The sequence below is a fragment of the Mobula birostris genome, chromosome 11, assembly GCF_030028105.1.
Source record: "Mobula birostris isolate sMobBir1 chromosome 11, sMobBir1.hap1, whole genome shotgun sequence".
Classification (NCBI taxonomy): domain Eukaryota; kingdom Metazoa; phylum Chordata; class Chondrichthyes; order Myliobatiformes; family Myliobatidae; genus Mobula; species Mobula birostris.
In genome coordinates this window covers 93,976,863-93,995,340 of record NC_092380.1, presented here as the reverse complement: position 1 = coordinate 93,995,340, position 18,478 = coordinate 93,976,863, and the positions used below count along the sequence as shown (strand labels likewise).

General features: G+C 39.2%; 1 protein-coding gene across 1 annotated transcript in view; it reads left to right on the top strand.

The window, feature by feature from the left end:
• ano3 (anoctamin 3) overlaps positions 1-17,953 on the top strand; it is a 586,826-nt gene extending 568,873 nt beyond the window's left edge. Inside the window, exon 27 of the mRNA XM_072272723.1 lies at positions 11,221-17,953. Coding sequence (XP_072128824.1) covers positions 11,221-11,400 — 180 coding nt within the window. The 3' untranslated portion in view covers positions 11,401-17,953. The remainder of the gene's footprint in view (positions 1-11,220) is intronic.
• The last annotated feature ends 525 nt before the right edge of the window (positions 17,954-18,478 follow it).

Here is an 18,478-nt window from a genome sequence, read left to right as displayed (position 1 = left end):
CTTTATTTTAAGCTGTATTTTAACAGAACTGATACTCTTGTGGCCTTTTGTGCAGAATTAGTGTCAAATTTTGTAAGATTTTTAAAAGATTTTGCAGCTGGCATTCCTCACTCACAGCCCAGCAAACACACTAGATTTCCTTTCCATTGTAGATTGCATAATGCTGTCTGCTCTAGAATACTCAAGCAAGGAGAATAATGCCCTACCTCCAGAGGATTGTAAATGTTCTCTATCAGAGTAGGTGACAACTCAGTTGCTGAAAGTATTCTAAACTGACATCAGTGGATTTTTGGATACTATGGACAGTGAGATAAGGGTTTCGGCTGGTGCACGTTGAAGTTGTTATGTTGCTATGGAGAGAAGGCAGGGGACTGGGGATGACTGGGAGTATTGAATCAGCCCATGATTGAATGACGGAGCAGACTTGATGGACCTACTTCTGCTCCTATGTTTTGGTATTATGGCTGCCATGATCTTACTGGTTCAAGGCTACTTTCTCTATTTCAACTATTCTTCTGTCTGTTTTTACCAACTTTTCATTCTGTTGAGGTCAATAGAAGAAAGAATGGGGGAGGAGTAAGTTGAATGACAGATTTGGTGTCATGCAGTTTTTCCTTACCAAATCACTATTGATATTTTATTAGTCGTTGCTTTTCAAAATGGTGAATAAAACTGTCCAAAGTTATTGATTTTAATTTCTCTCGCGGGATCTGTATTCATTTTGTCTTCCCCCCCCCCCTTCTATCTAGAAGATGTTTCGCCACTCATCCGAGAGAGTTCTTCAGTTCTAATCCATGGTGGGTAGTTTTCTGGTTTATAAACTCTGAGTTGTTTAAAGGTATAGCTATCACATGAGGGTTGTTAAGAGTCATAGAGAAGGTCATTAGTCTTACCTTTGATATGAATGGAGGTGTGAACTGTTGTGGAGACACAAGGGTAGAGGTTGCACTGTAAATAGCTGATAGGTGGTGTCATACCCCAACCCTCTGTTCAGGGATGGGTTTTCATGCAAAGATAAGACTATTGACCCTCACATAACCTCTATGACTCTTAATGATCCTCATGTGATTGCTATGCCTTTAAACAACTCACAGAGTTAAAAACCTGAAAACTACCCTCCATGGATTCGAACTGAAGAAACCTCTCGGATGAGTGGCGAAGCACCTTCTAGACAACACAGCAAGTTCAGTTTCCTTGATTTACTGCTGCTTGATATACAGTGACCTGGATAACCGAGAACCTTCATAATCATTTCCTCAACTACACCTAACTTGCTTATTCTATCCAATATTTTGTTCTATTACACTTCATTGGCAACACCATCTTCTGAAGGAGCTTTGTGCAGAAGTACAGTTGATTGAATATTTGTTAAGGATTGTGTAATAATGAGTTAAAAATAATTAATTAGATTTCAGAGAGTTTAATTCTAACATGGCCACCTGTTACAATTTTATTATAATCAATATAATATGGATGGAATAACAGCTTATAAAATAATCCTCTGTAATCACTGGTGTGTAGTTCCATTAGCGTCTGGAAAAATGTAAGCAATAAGTCACAGTGTGGGCGCCACGGTAGCGTAGCAGTTCGCGTGACGCTATTACAGCTTAGGCTGTTCCAGAGCTCGAAATTCAATTCTAGTGCCATTCTGTAAGGGGTCTCTGTACTTCTTCCACGTTGAATGCGTGGATTTCCTCCAAGTCCTCCAGTTTACTCCCACAGTCCAAGGATGTGTTGAGTAGTCTTATTGTAATTTGTGCCGTGATTAGGTTAGAGTTAATTGGGTTTGTCGAGTCATGACTCGAAGGGCCAGAAGGGCCTATTCCATACTGTATTGCTAAATTTTAAAAATACATGAATAAATATTCTGGAAACTAATTGAGAGGTGAGGGTTTGCCCTTCTAGTTTGAAAATAATTCACTTCTGTGACACTGGTCCTGGCTCTCAGCAGGAATTGATGAGATTCTAATTGTACAAGACATTAAGTATTGTTCTCCATCTTTACTTTGCCAATTAAGGATAAAATATGTTGGGATACCTCCGTAACCCAGGTTCCAGCTGACCAAAAACTTCAAGTTTGGGTTTTTAATTTGGTTGCCAATTGTTACCAGTGACTTTTTCTTCAGGGCAAGAAATGGTGAAATAACAGCTGCTTTGCTAATACATCCTAATGCTTTTTGTGGTAATGCTGAGGATTTAACTCAAATCCCCTTGGTGCAAGTATTTACATTAAGAATGATTAAATATTCTGAGAACATGAAAGGGAATCAAAACAATTATTAAAGAATAGAGAGCCTGTAGTTTGGTCCCTCCATATCGCGTTCATTCAGTGGCCTGTTGCAATTACACCCGTTTTTAAATCACAAGCTAATAATCTTTTTCACTGTGCCAATGGTATGTGCCATGTTCATAAGTTTCACATTGATTTGATGTTTTAGTGTTCATGTAACACTGTAATTCATTAAATCTATTTTAGTTAATGCTTTGGTGGTGATAAAGGGCCTAGATAGAGTGGACGTACAGAGGACATTTCCTGAAGTAGGGGTCCAGGAATAGAATTAGAATCAGGTTTAGTATCACTGGCATATGTCGTGAAATTTGTTTTTATGGCAGCAGTACATTGCAATACACAATAAAAAAACTATAAATTAGAATAAGATTTTATATATGTATATAAACACACACACACACGCACAAACCTACAGGTTCATTGTCCAATCAGAAAAATCTGATTGTGGAGGGGAAGAAGCTTTTCCTGAAACACTGAGTATGTATCTTCAGGCTCTTGTACCTCCTTCTTGATTGTAGCAATGAGAAGAGGGCATGACCTTGGTGATGGGGGCCCTTAATGATACACGCCGCCTTTTTGATGTATCGCTTTTGGAAGTGTCCTCAAGGTTGGCAGGAGAGTAGGGCTGAGTGGGAAAATAAATCAGTCATGATCGAATCGCAGAGCAGACCCGATGAGCCAATTCTGCTCCTGTGTCATATGGTTTTATGATAATATTAACTGTGTGAAATCATCGTGGGCCTGACCTTTCACAGTTGATTTTGTTTATTTTTGTGTTTGCCAGTGAAATAGGTGGGGTTTCTTGTGACCTTGTAAGTGAGGGTTTGTACAGGAATTCAAGAGGTCCTCACAGCACAACAGGATTTTATTATATTCCAAGGGCCTCTGAAGACTGGCTCTATAGACAATTTTTCAACTCAGAGAACAATAGATCATAGGACTCTTCAAACTAGCACCCTTGAAGCTAAAGACACCATTTTACAAGCAAATACATGACATTGTTCCACATGAAACATTATTTAGTATTTCTAATGCAAACACAGGTCACATAGAAAGCACTTCCGGGACAATATGAGTAAGCAAAAGAAATTATTGTGGGAATGAACAGAAAGCAATGATCATTATTTTTGGAGACATTTTTTGCTATTTGTATCAGATTTTTGAAAAGGTTTTCCATGAGGTCCTACACAGGATATTGTTAACAAGATGATAAGGCAGCCTTTCTCAACCTTTTTACCCTGAAGGAACCCTTGAAATAATTTTCAGGTCTCAGGGAACCCCTGCGTAAAAATTATATTGGCAGTTCACGGCACATTAGTGTGATCAGTGAACTACAGTTCAGCATTGGATGCCATAATTCCCTCCAGGCTTGGCAAGAAGCTCAGAGACCTCAGCCTTCACCCTGCCTGCTGGAGTTCCTGTCAGATCGCCGGCAGGTGGTAAGAGTGGGCTCCCTCACCTCTACCTGTCTGACCCTCAACACAGGAGACCCACAGGGTTGTGTCCTAAACCCCCCTCCTTTTCTCTCTGTATACCCATGAATGTCACCACCCACAGCTCCAATCTGCTAATTAAATTTGCAGATGATACTACATTATGTCAAATAATAATGAGGTAGCCTACAGAGAACAAGTCACCACTCTGACGCAACGGTGTCAGGAAAACAACTTCTCCCTCAGTGTCGCAAAAACAAAGGAGCTGGTTGAGGACTACAGCAAGAATGGAGTCAAGCTAGCCCTTATTGACATCAATGGATCTGGGGTTGAGAGGGTGAACAGCTTTAAGTTCCTCAGTATACACATCACCGAGGAGCTCGCTTGGTCTGTACATAGCAGCCGTGTGGTTGAAAAAGCAAAACAGCCCCTCTTTCACCTCAGACGGTTGAAGAAGTTCAGCACGAGTCCCCAAATCCTAAGAATTTCTACAGGAGCACAATTGAGAGCATCCTGACTGGCTGCATTACTGCCTGGTATGGGAGCTGAACTTCCCTCAATCGCAGGACTCTGCAGAGAGTGGTGCGGACAGCCCAGCGCATGTGTGGATGTGAACTCCCACTATGCAGGACATTTACAGTGACAGGTCGGGGTGTCACCCGAACTACAAACTGTTCCGGCTGCTACCATCCAGGAAAAGGTACTACAGCATTAAAGCCAGGACCAACAGACTCCGGGACAGCTTCTTCCACTGGGCTATCAGACTGATTAATTCATGCTGTTACAACTGTATTTCTAAGCTATATTGACTGTTTTGTTGTATATCTTACTGTACATACTATTAATTACAAATGACTGTAATTTGCACATTGCACATTCAGATGGAGACGTAACAAAGATTTTTACTCCTCATGTATGTGAAGGATGTAAGAAATAAAGTCAATTCAATAAGTTGTAGATATAATAATCCAAAAATAATTATCAATGCTCTTTTGAGCAGAGGATGAATGTTTAACCAACCTTTCTTGAAATAAAACAGGTAGTTAAGCTCAGCTTACCTCTCTTGAAATTAATTTCTTTATTTCCCTTTCTTAAATTATAAAAATTAATCAGAAGAGCTTAATATTTGTTAAATAACTGGCTTAAGCCAAAATGGGATTTAATTTTTCTAAAGATAGGCTCAGTAGATTTAATTTAAATCATCATCATCATCATCAGGTGCCGTGCCCAGTTTGAGCTTTGACTGCCATGGTCCACACACTCCTGCTTTGGGTCAAGTGGATCAATTCATTAGTATTCATTTCCAGTTCTCTGGCTGCTGTCTCCATCATCATTTGTCTTTGTCTTCCTCTTGCTTTCTTCCCTTCAATTTTTCCCATAATTACCGTGCATTCTAACTCCTCTTTCCTAATCACACGTCCAATGAAGTTACATTGCCTTTTCATGATCTCATACGTTATCTCTCTTTTTGTGTTTGCTCTTTCCATGACATCCTCGTTAGATATTCGTTTCGTCCATGATATTCTTTGCATCCTCCTCAAAAACCACATCTCTACTGCTTCAATTCATTTCTTCATGTTACTAGATACTGTCCAACATTCTGAGCCTATAACATAACTGGATAGACGTAACATTTCAGTACTCTGAGGCGGGTTGTCATTCGTAGTTTAGTATTGGTCTGTATACTCTTCATTCTCGTAAAGGTGTCTTCTGCCATCCCTATTCTTCTTTTGATGTCCGTGTCGCACCTGCCATCTGATGTCACCTAGCTTCCTAAGCAGCAAAATTTCTGTATTTGTTTTATGTCTTCCCCATTTATTCTCAGCCTGCAGATAGGATTCTCCTTCTTTTTGGATATCACCATACATTCTGTCTTTTTGCAATTGATAGCTAGACCCATTTTTGCACTTACTTCAACAACTATATCAATTAAGTTTTGTAGTTCTTCCTCCATATTTGCAATTAACACAGTGTCATCTGCATATCTGAAATTATTGATGTTTTCACCGCCAACTTGATTCCCAAGATGTCTCTTATTTTTTGTAATATTGTTTCACTGTACACATTAAATAAATCAGGGGAGAAAGCACACCCTTGTCTAACACCTCTCTTGATTTTCGTAAACTGACTCACTTCTCCATCTCTTCTTACTGCGGCTTAATTTAAATAAAGGTTCTAAATTGATTTTAATTAATGCTATTTACAACATGAAAACTTATTGACAATATTAAAGTTACCAAAAAACCATAAGCTAAAGCAGTATGAATAAAGATATAGCCTGAGACCCAATTTTGTACAAGACTGAAAAAATATTTCCTTACTAAGTGACATGATCAGGCTCAAATATAGGCTTAGCATGTGAAACCTGAGCTTATTTTTTGCTGCACAAATGCTCAATTCTGGTTCGAATGTGAGATAGGCACACAACAGATTTCACCTTCAACTGAAATGAGGTGATTTCTATCCTTGCTCTTGATGCTTGTTAAATAAGAAAAGGCTTGCTCACACATGTATGAAGTAGAAAACTGCAGCAAAATGTTCATTGTTTTCCTATGAGTGGCAGGATGTTCTTCTTTCACAGAAATCCAGAACTTGTCCAGGGGCAGGTCAGTAAGTCTCATCTTGAGTGCACAATCAGCCTGCAGCTGACAAAGCTCTTCCTCTTCTCTTAAAGTCAAGTTCTCAGGCCCAGCAGAAGATTTAGGAAAAGTGTCCCTCACCCAGTCATACACTTGTGTTGAAAGAGAGGAAAAATACTTTGCAATTTTGTTCAGCAGTTCTTCCAGGTGGTTTTCAATAAGACTCAAGACTTTTTGATATCCTTCCTCACTCTCAAGCTGATAGAGTTTGTTTGCTCCCATAAGTCAGTCAGTAAGGGGAGGTAATTCGGGAGGAAGAGGCTGATATCACAGCCCAAGTTGGATGAGTCCATTCAATGCTCAGAAAATGTACTTCACGCTCCTCATCAGCCTACCGTCCTACCCTTTGTGCACTATTGCGCTCACCAATTTTCAATGGCCTTCCCTATCTTGCGTCAAAAGCTGAGAATGGACTCAACCAAATAAACACGGTCCGACTGTGCACAGCCATCCTGGGCTGAGAGACCGATAGTGAGATTGCTAACGGAGCTGCTCGATCACTGCCCACCACTGAATGTTGCTCAAAGTTCAAGAAACAATCTTTTTATTTAAATCACGATCTCTCACAGTACCCCTAGCGACCTCTCACTGAAACCCTGCAATAGGGTAGAAAATCAGATAAAATATTCATCATAGAATGAGAATCAGTTAACAGACAGAAAGCAAAGAATGGGAATTAATTAATCTTTCTCATATTGAATATGAAATTGGCTTAGTGGAAAGAGTCAGGGAGTAGTAGTTGAGGGTTTTTAGTTAGACTCGAGGCCTGAGACTAGTGGTATGCCACAGGGACTGCATCTGGTCCATTATTGCTTCTCATCTATATCAACAATTTGTATGGCAATGTTATTAACATGAACAAGTTTGTGAGTGGAGGTGTAGTGGATAGTGATGAAGGTTTTCTAAGACTATAACAGGAACCAGATGAACTGGGGAAGTGTGCCAAGGAATTTAACTTGGGCAAGTGCACAGGGCAGGACTTGCACACTGAAGTAGCAACTTGGAAAGAATTGTAGGACAGACAACCTATGAGCACAGACAGCTACCGCAACGCTACTAAACAAGGTGGTGAACATTTGGCACAATTGCCTTCATCAGTCAGGGCACTGAGTACAGCAGTTAGGATATCATGTTGCAACTGTACAAGATGTTGGTGAGACCACACTTGGAGATGTCTGCATCTTATGGAATGGAAATGTATGTAGGTGTCGAATAATACCGGAGTCCTTTTTCTAATTTCCTTCATCATCAAGCCTGAGAATTAATTAGCAATTATATCTTTATTAGCACTTCTAATGAGTATCACAAACCTTTAAACTGAGTGTGACCAACCCTAAAGTGTACTAATGAAATCATCATGATGCTTAGCATGGTTAGCTTTAACTAAGTATTAGAAATGTTACTATTTAAAAGCAGTGCCAAAACCACATTCTGTTGTTGTTGCATGCTGCTGCAGTAATATGCGGGGTACCATTCAATTCATATTGGCATTCAATTTTTGATCATGACTCTGCTACACGGAAGAAACTCCATGCGGATTTCCAGGAATTCCATTGGAGTGAAGGAGGATGAGAGGTGACTTGACAGATGTGTACAGGATGATAAGGGACATAGATAGAGGGGATAGCCAGAGACTTTCACAGGGTGTAAATCACTAATACCAGGGAATATAATTTTAAGATGCTTGGAAGAAAGTATAGAGGGGATATATAGGTTGTTTTAAAGAGAGTGGTGGGTGTGCCGAATGCCTGCTGGGCTAGTGATAGAGGCAGATACATTGGGAACATTTAAGAGAAAGAAAAATGGAGGGATATGTAGGAGGGAAGGATTAGATTGATCTTAGTGTGGAATAAAAATGTGGCACAACATCATGGGCCAACAGGCCTGTACTGTGCTGTAATGTTCTATGTTGTAAATTCCTGAAAATGCTCCAAGTTCTCCTCCAGGAGCTTTCTGTGGACTTTGTGCTAACCACCTTTGAGATTTAGTTCAAGTTTGAAGATGGGGTGTGGTAGAAAGTGAGAATGGGACTGAAAGTGCATTACCAGAAGATGGGGTCCCAGTATTGTAAATCTCAATAACTTAACTCAAGTATTACTCTTTACATACACATGCTGTACAAAATGGAGATATCACACTAGACTGATATCCTTTTTGGCAAGTTGGGCAATCTGCCAAGAAAAGAGATATTCCTTGATACACTCAAACATATTTTTAGTTTGAATAACTAAGCATTTACATCATGTAATCCAAGGGCTGGAGCACCAAGAAGCTGGAAACTGAATATGCACCTTAAAAGTTCAAAGTAAATTTATTATCAAGAATACTTAAGTCACCATATACAACCCTGTGATTCATTTTCCTGTGGGCATACTTAATAAATCCATAATAGAATAATAACTAAAATAGAATCAGTGAAAGACTACATAACTTGGTTGTTCAACCAGTTTGCAAAAGACAACCAACTGTTCAAATTCAAAGAAAAATAAATAATAATAAATAATAAATATTGAGAACATGTGTTGAAGAGTCCTTGATAGTGAGTCCAAAGTTGCAGGAATATTTAAATTATGATGCGAGGAGTGAAGTTATCCTCTTTGGTTCAAAAGCCTGATGGTTAAGGGGTAATAACTGTTCCTGAGGCTCCTGTACCTTCTTTCCAATAGCAGTAGCGAGAAGAGAGCATGATCTGGGTGGTGGGGGTCCCTGATGATGGATGCGGCTTTCCATAGAAAACCATAGAAAAACTACAGCACAGAAACAGGCCTTTTGGCCCTTCTTGGTTGTGCCGAACCATTTTCTGCCTAGTCCCACAGACCTGCACACGGACCATATCCCTCCATACACCTCCCATCCATGTATCTGTCCAATTTATTCTTAAATATTAAAAAAGAACCCGCATTTACCACCTCGTCTGGCAGCTCATTCCACACTCCCACCACTCTCTGTGTGAAGAGCATTCCTGCGACAATGCTTCATGTAGATGTGCTCAATGATGGGTGGTGGGCTTTACAAGAAGTAGTATCCACTACTTCTTGTAGGATTTTCCATTCAAGGGCATTGGTGTTTCCATACCAGGCTGTGATGCAGTCAGTCAATATACTCTCCACTACACATCCATCATGCCAAATCCTAGTAAACTCCTAAGGAACTAGAGCCATAACTGTGCTTTCTTCGTAATTGCCCTTATGAGCTGGTCCCAGAACAGGTCCTCTGAAATGATAACACTGAAGAATTTAAAGTTTCTGACTCTTTCCGATGAGGATTAGCTCATGGACATCTAGCTTCCTTCTCCTGAGGTCAATAGTCAGCTCTTTCATCTTGCTGAAACTGAGTAATAGTTTGTTGTTATGGCACCACTCAGCCAGATTTACAGTCTTCCTCCTGTATACTGATTTGTCACTACCTTTGATTCAATCTAGGGCAGTAGTCTCATCAGCAAACTTGAATATAGCATTGAAGCTGTGCTTAACCATACAGTCATAAGTGTACAGTATATAGAGCACGGGGCTAAGCACACAGCCTTGTGGTGCACCTGTACTTATAAAGAGCATCCTGATATAGACACCTTTGCTGTCCAGATGTTCCAGGGTTGAGTGAAGAGCAGTGGGATTGTATCTGTTGTGGACCTGTTGCTCCGGTAGGCAAATTGGAGTGTATGCAAGTTGCTTCTCAGGCAGGAGTGGATATGTTTCATCACCAACCTCTCAAAACTGTGATTGTAACTGCTACTGGACAATAGTCATTGAGGCAGGTTATTCCATTCTTCTTAGGCACCGGGAGAAGTGAAGTCTGCCTGAAGCAGGTAGGTACCTCAGAGTTCCAAAGCGAGAGGTTAAAGACCTCTGTGAACACTCCAGTCATTTGGTCAGCACAGGTGTTTAGTACTTGACCAGGTACCAGGTCTGGGCCGGATGCTGTCCATGGGTTTCACCCTCCGGAAGGATGCTTGCATGTCGGCCTCAGAGACTGAAATCACAGGATCACTGGGGGCGGCAGGAGCTTGTGATGGTTCCTCCATGTTTTTACAGTCGAAGTGAGCATGGAAACCATTGAGCTCATTTGGAAGCGAAGCCCTGTTGTCACCTATATTGCTTTATTTAACTTTATAGGAGCTGATAACATTCAAGCACTGCTACAACTGTTAAGCATTCTTTATTAACTCTACTTTAGTCCAGTATTGCCACTTTGCCCATGAGATGGCTTTCGAGACATCATATCTAGACCTCTTGTTATTTTCTTGGTTACCAGATTTAAAAGCCTCTGATCTGGCCCTCAGCAGAGTGTGAATCTTATTGTTCATCTAGGGCTTCTGGCTGGAGAAGACTCTGAATGATTTCGCGGAGACACACACATTAATAAAGTCCACGACACCCATGGTGTGTTCATTCAGATCCACAGATGAGTGCTTGAACATGGCCCAGTCCACTGAATTGAAGCAATCCCACAGCCGCTCCTCTGCCTCCAGCAACCACTTCGTCGTGGTCCTAATCTCTGGAGCTTTACTCTTTAGCTTCTGCCTGTATGCAGGTCGGAGAATACAGCCAAGGAATCAGATTTCCTGAAATGTGGTCAGGACGTGGAACAGTAGGTATTCCTTATCTTAGTATAACAGTGGTCTTGTTTGTTGAGACCTCTGGTGCTACAGGTTATATGTTGATAGCAATTGAAATGTGTTAGGATAGACTCTAAACTCTTGTTTGAAGGCGGCATCATGCGGTCTCTCAAGCGCTTGATGGTGGGTGTAAATTTGAGAAGGTAAAGCAAACCAAATTGACATTGGAACAAGGTGTTAAGATTATGTAAAGGAACACATGATAAAGCAGGTGTCAAACTTTTGATTTCTGTTTTATTTCAGCATTTTGTGTTTGGCTTCAAGACCTTCATAGCTTACCTAATCCCAGATATGCCTAAAGACTTGTGTGACCGAATGCGTCGAGAGAAATACTTGGTACAGGAAATGATGTACGAGGCAGAGTTGGAACACCTGCAAAAGGAACGGAAAAAGAGTGGCAAAAGATACCATGAATGGCCTTAGCATGACCAATGCAACCACCGAATAGATACTTAAAATGGACTGCACTGCTACAGAAGATGGAGATGCCAGCTATGCTGCACAAGTTCTTGCAAGTTTTTATTATATATATATAAAATAATGTGTATTATAAATATGTGTATTATGTATATATAAAAAACTTTTATAATTATAAAGACCTCGAATGCATGCTTTCAAAAGGAAAAAAAAGTTGAATGCTCAGTCCATGTTTGGATTTTAAGTCCAGAAGGCAGGTTGTTGAGGACGCCCTGTGTAAATCATTTGGTGTTCATTTTATTTACGTTACGCTGCACAAATTAGTTTAAGCTCACTGATCAGAATTCGATGTTCCATCTTTATCAAAGGATGAAGTTTATTTGCAAGCGACTTCTCTGCTTCTTTAGGTTTTTTCCCCACGTGTCCCTGCTCTTGACCATTTCCTTTCTAAGCCTGCCATGGGAAGCCTGATCCCAAAAGGACTGATGGTGAGCAGAATTACAAACTGGTTTGCAGGGCCTGTACTGGATCACTGCTGTCAACTACTAACAAATTGTGCTCATTCTTCAGATGTGTTTGGTGTGCAGCTGGTCAAAAATCCTTAACCTTGACCAGGATTTTAGCTGTGTATTCTTTTGCTGAAGCTGAAATGGCCATTGGTAAAGTGGCACATTGGTTATGAAAATAAGCCCACAAAATATAGTTGCCCTTTAATTTTTAAAATTATTATTCAAAAGCATTTCATTTGTGTTCCTCATTTCTACTGTGCCTTTGTTTTCAGTAGGAAAATGTGTAATTGTGATTGTTTAATGACCTGAAACATCTCTAAGTAGTGTTGACTAAATCACTACACAATGCTGTTGTAGTATCTTCTGGTTCCTATGAAGTTTGGTACATGTACGGAGATGTATTTCTCTGTCAGTTTTTAGAGGGAGTAGAAGGCTGCATTGCGTTAAGCTGGAAATAAGAATTTTGATATCCTTTTTCACATTTCTTCCAACTGTGCAGAAGACAGATCATGATTTCTATTGAGCACTATAAACGTGCATCCATTTATCTATTCATATTCTAGATATTTTCTACATACCAGTGTGTGAAGCATCAAGTTCAGGCAGCTCTATATAACTGTAAACAATGCACAATGTATGAGAAATAGTATAGATGTATACTGCCTCAAATCCAAAAACATAACCAAACAGGATAAAGGAAAAATACAGAATTAATAAACAGAGTGCCTCAAAAATCTATAGTTTGTTCATAGTGTAACTTGCCATGGTGCAACAAACGGCAGTGAAATGTTCATTTTAAGTGACCTTGCCTTGCATCAGTATTTTTCTTTGATATCATCAGAGTAGTTAGATATTGTTAGATGGGACGTTCTGCCCAGATACAATTCATACATAATATTGAGTGCAGGAATGTTTACATTTAAAACTCTCACTCTCTTTGTACGATCTTCTTATTCCTGATTTGGTTCAATATCTGACCTCCATTTCCTGCTTTAAGAGTGGTGTTAAGACAAATGGTTTTGCATGATGCAGCAACAACCTTTTCTTGACCAATGTAAATTGTGATGTGCATACAGTACATATATCAATAGTCACACCACAGCATGTTTCCCAGTTTGATTATGTCTCAGTTATAAATAGGCCTGTGATCTACAGAGTAGAAGATAGTTTATAATCATTGAAGGCACAGCTAGTGATTCCAGTGATGCTGGGATCATGGTTAAAAAGGTCTGTTGTAAGACTACCAGATCAAATTTTAAGAAAGTATCCATTTAGTAACCATGTCTGGAACTTTATATTAACTCCAAAATCAATACAGAGTAAAAAAATAACACAGTGTGGCTATATAATGCAATCCATTTGTGTGGATTCTTGATAAGCATGCCCCTTAGAAGCTTTGATTTCTCCATTGACAGGCTTGTTCCTGATTAGGTAGCAAATCAGGGCAATTACTGTAAGTTGTTTACTATGCATTTCAAAGGGTTGTACACTACTGTCAAGCCTTATGTAATATAGGATTCTGAATACCTTAATCGGTACTTTCAACCCCAAAAAATGCATATTGCTTGAATATACAGTATAATTGTAAGAAATGTCTTGAAACAAATGCCTTTTATGTAAATAATTCTGCAAAATAAGACAATGCAAACATATGTCATGATTTGAATCATGGGCTATGCATTGCTATTAGAATTGATGCGATGTTTAAAATAATTATGTATTATCATCACAATAGTTTTAAAGCTCCATATGTTTAAAATCAAATTTTCACTTTAACTATTAGATTTCTGGTATACAGCCACAAATTTCTATGAGTAATTTAAGTTTTAATTACATTACTTGTAACCAAATAGTTAATACAACCGGTTTATGGAGTGGTCACAGGATCTAACTTTGTGTGTGAGAAGATCTCTTCTGTTCATTGGTGATTTACACCCGTGTAACCAATGGGTGGCAAATAGAAGGGCCCTTTCATAGGTTGTTGTGCATTTCCTCAATTGATTATTAACTTAACAAACCAAGCTTACAATGCCATATACCCTTCAAAAGCTGGATAATAGCTAAATGATTATAAATAATAATCTGCAAATATAAACTTAGAATCCTTGACCAGAAATAATCCACTCCATTCACCTGTTCATTCTGACTACACAAATGAAACCAGTGAAATTTTAAGGATTTTGTGCTTTTGGAACCAATACTTACTGTCTTTTATACACTCTATATCTATGTTTGTGCTGCTTCATTGTTTCTGTAATAACATGTTTATGATGATATGGCTTTATTGATTGACTGGGCAATTTCCATCTGTCAATGCTTGGCCTCTTTCACACGTCTTTCATTTGTATTATCCTGGCTATATTTGCAGAGGGCCCTTATTGCAATATTGCAAATGAAATAGCATGTAAATATTTCAAGCAACACAATAGTCCCTAAGCATTTTCAACAAGTGTAGCCAAGAGTTTCTCCCATTCCTAGAACTTAATACTCTTGCCTATTGTCCTGTTGCATCGCACGAGGTATCTGTGGATTATTGGCCTTAAGGATTCCATCATTTATAAACCACTTCCCAGTATTTACATTGCCAACACCTGGGGCCCTGCTCCTTAACTTTGTGTCCATTTAAATCTCTTATAATCACTCTGTGAGCTGCTATCTAGCAATCCGCTTCCTTTGTATGATGGCATATCAAATATTAATGTTTGAGTCAGATACAGAGGCAGATCAGATTCCAATTCAGTCTTATTTATTACATGGACATGTTAAAATACAGTGAAATGCATAATTTGCATTAGCAACCAACACACCTTAGGATGTGTTGGGGTCAGCCCGCAAGTGTCACCACACATTCCGGGGCTAATATAGCTATGTATTGTTTTTAGAATTGATATTATGTTATAATTAATTATGTGTTTTTAAAAGGACATGCGAGGGCCCCTAGTATAACACTATGGGTCTTTGAAGGCTCCTTTAGGGTTATTGTAATGATTAAATCTTAGTGATTGGATGATAGAATTTGACCGTCCATCTATAGAGAACATGATAGAAGGGAAGCAATGAGCTTGGATCTTCTTGATGAATATCCATTGTTAGAAAGGACAATGTTGATCCTCTAGGTTCTATTGTCAGGCTGTTGTCTCAAGCATACTGCTGTTTGTAATCAAGGTGATGATGCAGAATTGTCTTCTAGATTTCAGAGGCTTTGGGATAGGCAAATCAACCTGGTTCATCTCTCCTCCATTGTAGTCAGGGTATTCAGCAGATATTGTATAATCGTGACAAGTATGTAATGTGGCAGTGTTTGCAAGTACAAATAGTAAGAGTCAAATAAAGCATATGAGTAATAATTCACGTACTAGGATGTTACTGGATTAATGGCTACATTATTGCAGACTGTACTAACAGGATTGTTGCTGTTTGGATTGTTGAGCATCCATGGCAAGTTAGGCAAGATGCTGCATGAGAGGTACCCTTGCCCTCTGTCAGAACTCCTGAAGATGCTGGCTACAAAACTGGGTGCAATCAAGTGGGACTCAAGATAGATAGGTTTGAGCAGATTTTCTTGCTGTGTATTGTGATATAATACGAACAATTTGTGTTTAGGTTTAGCCAGAAGTGATCGTCAACAGATAAAGGTTAATTAAATATCCTGTTACACTGTCAGCAAGAGAATGTCAACGTTAAGTGCAAACTTGTGAAGCTCTGTTTACAAGTTATGCTCGCATAACTGATAAGTTATAAGAATGACCATATAAAGCTGCAAAGAAGTCCATTGTTCAACCTTCTCTTGTAACTGGAAATTCAGATAACAAAACAATGGTTGCTAACCATGGTCTATATGGTGGTTCAGTATTCTGCAAGGTAAACTAACAAAGCTTATGAGTCTGTTCAAATTCCATTTAATGTTTTGCATTATTAAGCAACCTATAAGTGCCTTTTTAGTCTTTGTTTGGAACTAGGTTTCTTTTACACGAGGCAGATCTAACAGCACCATCTTCAGTACAAAATAAAAACTGCAGGAGGCGGCTGGATCTTTCAGATGCAGGGGCAGCATGTTCTTTTAATGCTTTCATTAATTTACCATTCTCACCAAATTCAAAAATTGCATAGCCAACAGTGAAGCTGTTGATGCATTTAACATGAACCTTGCCCTTTATTTCAACTTTTCGCTAAATGTCACATTTTTATTTTCCATTTGGCAATACCACTCACATTAAGTTCATTGATGCTAAGATTCTTGAAGAATAACAACCACGGAGACTGAAAGTAGAAGACTTGCTTTTTCCTTGATCTTTTCTTTAAACCATAAGCTCTGAGTTTTTCTTTCTGATGTGAGCCTTTTTTGGTTAAGTTAGGACTTAAGGCCCAGAACATGATCATGCCAACTTGTATGGCACATTATTCTCAACTTAAGTATTATCACTGTAAAAAAACTCTGTTTAGGTTAAGAGGAAGAATGTGTTAAATATTTCAAACTATTTACTACTGATCAATTTTCTGTTTTAATATTTTGATTGCTACATACAAAAGAAAATCCAAGTACTGACATTGTTTACTTCCAAAGCTTGTCACATCTTGCAAGGGATCTTTCCTAAAGCTGACAAGTTCCTCTTGTGACACTTTAGGACAGGCTATGTTATATAATTTTCCAGTAGAGAGCGTTGCATTTCATATATCATGTATAATCTATCAAATAATGTTCAGAACCTTAGCAGGTGATATTGTCTATCTAGCTTGTCACTGAGAAATCAGTAAATTATTAATTACTGCTTGTCACAAGAATTAACATCCTTTGATTCATATCTAACAAGCCTGTATTGAGGAGGGTTGGGCACAGGATAGCTAGTTTGAAGCGGAAGTGTTCAGAGGTATAGGCCTCCATGTAATCACTTCTGGGTGGTGCCTTCCACTTATCCAGTGCAGCAGACTGTTAGTGAAATCTCTAACTGGGGGGAAAGGATGAGAAAATTAAAATGAAAACTGCCCCTTCTGAGGCCACAATACTGCTGGTGTGGGCCAGTGGTGGAAGTTTTCAGGATGCCATCCCAACAGCATTCTCAAGGCTTGTTGCCACAAAGCAGTCTGTTTGATTTGCACGTGACTGGTAAAAAATCATTCCTGCCACCAGAGGAGATACAAGGTTGCAGTTACTTTGCAACCACACACTCCTTTGTAACTTGCACACATATCCTGACTTGTAGTTCATTTGTTAGGTCTAAATGCTGGAGCTCGTTACCCAATAGATTCACGGACCTTCATCAGGAGTATTGCAAGGTCTGATTCAGCTCCTTCTCAAGGCACCTAGAGATGAGCAATGAACGTTGGCCTTGTTGACAAATGTCATACCCTGTAAAACAAATTTTAAAAACATATTGCGACATCCTAAGTCAAAGATCCTTTCAAATCTGCGTTGCCTTTATGAGACATTTCCTAAATAACAAGCCCAAATTTAGCTATGAATGTTTGATCAAAGGCCATCTTCCCTTCTGGGTGCCACTCTGGACTATCTCCACAACGTAACATGTAAATAAACCCAGTAGTTATGTTTCATATAGTCTCTGAGAGGCAACCGATTAACTTCTCGAGGGAGGCACAGTGGCATGGAATTAGCATAAAGCTATCACTGTGCCAGCCACCAGAGTTCATTCCCGCTGCATCTGTAAGGAGCCTGTATGTTCTCCCTGTGCACGTGTGGGTTTTTTTCCGGGTGATCCCATTTCCTCCCACATTCCAGACATATGGGTTAGTGGGTTAATTGGTCACATGGGTGCAATTGGGCCAAAAAGGCCTATTAGTGAGCAAAATAACTTGTCAGCATACTCTCTCACCAGAAAAGCACATTTTTTTGGCAGAAGTCTGTACTATACTGTAGAAATGGAAAAGCAAAATGTTGGAAAAGTTCAGCAGGCTGGATGGAGGGAAAGCTGAGAATCAACACTAGTCAATGGCCTTTCATCAGAAAGTAAAAAAAAGTGTTGAGGTTTAATTAGTTTTGAAGAAGTACAGAGGTGTGGGAGGTGGGGTGGGGTGGGGGGGAGAAGCAGTGCAAAGGAAAGAAAATAACCATCGTAGGGTGTATGGCAGAAGGGATTATATGACAGAGGAGTTGACAGTGTAATATTAAAAGCATTGTTAATGCAGATAAACCAAAGCAGATGAATGGTTGGGAGGAAATGTAATCACAGGCACTATAGTAATTTAGACAGTGGAAACTATCATTGCTTATCCTTTATATGGACAAAAAAGTCAAGCTAGGAAATACATTACCTCTTCTCAATAAAAGTAATTATTCCACTAGAGCATTCCATCTTCCAGATAAGCCTTTCTTTCTATTGGTGTTAATGATTCTTGCTCTGTATTGATATTTCATGTAGATTATTAAGTCTTCTTAGGCTCCAAATTCCTCCTCCCTTGCTCTTGGCTGTTTCAAAATTATTTATGGATTATATGCACTGATTTTATGTCATCTTGCATTATAATTTATTGCTGATGATTTGACATATTTAATCCATGTTGATGCACGATGTCTACCTGATGTGTCGACCATCTCTTTCCCTCCACAAATAGTGCACAAG